The sequence below is a fragment of the Salvelinus sp. IW2-2015 genome, unplaced genomic scaffold (assembly GCF_002910315.2).
Source record: "Salvelinus sp. IW2-2015 unplaced genomic scaffold, ASM291031v2 Un_scaffold2339, whole genome shotgun sequence".
Lineage (NCBI taxonomy): Eukaryota > Metazoa > Chordata > Actinopteri > Salmoniformes > Salmonidae > Salvelinus > Salvelinus sp. IW2-2015.
The window spans coordinates 125,995-127,186 of NW_019943664.1; the positions used below are offsets into that span (position 1 = coordinate 125,995).

Here is a 1,192-nt window from a genome sequence, read left to right on the forward strand (position 1 = left end):
TGCATGTAATACATATAAAGTGCATTTAAAATAAGGAATGTAGCTCGTATCTCCGTCTTTATCCACTGCGTTAACTAAACTGCTGTGAAAAGTCTTAAGACTCTGATCCTCAGGTCTGTTGTGGGGTTGATGCTCTCTGAACTGGTCAGTCTGGAGAGTGTTGCTAMTACACTGTGTGGTGCYCCGTGTTGTTGACAGGGACTTGGARGGCACAGCACAGTCTCTGAAAGGTGTGGAGTCTGAAAAAGAGGAGCTGAACAGTTTAACAACACTTCTACAGAAATCTATTGAGGTATTTAAAATTAATTTGAGGAGAAAAACACACACACACACACACACACACTCAGATACACACACATCTTCATTACATCCATGATCTGGTCCTTCAGGAGCTGTCCCATGAGAAGCAGCGAACCCTGGAGTTGCTGAGGGAGAAGGACCTTGAGCAAGTGGCTGAGCATCCAGAGGAGGAGGAGGAGGAGCCTGGTGACACGGGACTGCGATCGGAGCTGAGACACATTGAAGAGCAGATGAGGAAACTGCAGAGAGAGAAGGAGCAGGCGGAGGAGAGGTGAGAGGACCAGGAACATCTTATTTCTGTCCAGTCTTGTTCAGAAGATCGTAAAACCTTCTCCTACCATATAAAAGACACACGAATCAGCCGATTGGTTAGAGAGGATSTGACCTCAGATGGAGCTGCATGTGACCGGGCCGGCTGGTCCGCTTTCAGAACGTTAGCGTGCCCGCGTCTGATCACAGCTGACTGCCCTGTGGCTGCCTAAGAGTTTAATGAGGGTGAGAAACACCATTAAATTGGAAATGTGCATTGATTCCTCAACAGCCAAACCAACGACAAGCACCAGACTGGGATCAGGATGTGATGGGAAACTGGTGTTGACCAGAGGGCATGAGTGTTGTATAAAAAAAAATATATGCAGTGTATCTGTCAATGGCGGGCCCCACTGCAGAGCTCCGCCGTGAGGTCTACTGTGGGTATCTCTCAAGGCGGAGTCACATTGAAGAGCCCCATGGTGAGGGCCTATTGAAGGTTTCTCTCAATGAAGGGCCTCACTGCAGAGCTCCGCCGTGAGGCCTACTGTGGGTATCTCTCAAGGCGGAGTCACATTGAAGAGCCCCATGGTGAGGGCCTATTGAGGGTTTCTCTCAATGAAGGGCCTCACTGCAGAGCTCC

General features: G+C 49.2%; 1 protein-coding gene across 1 annotated transcript in view; it reads left to right on the forward strand.

The window, feature by feature from the left end:
- The window catches only part of plekhd1 (pleckstrin homology domain containing, family D (with coiled-coil domains) member 1), a 27,898-nt gene that overhangs the window by 10,732 nt on the left and 15,974 nt on the right, over nt 1-1,192 (forward strand). Inside the window, 2 exon segments of the mRNA XM_070440256.1 lie at nt 199-292; nt 390-571. Of these exon segments, the coding sequence (XP_070296357.1) occupies nt 199-292; nt 390-571 (276 nt within the window).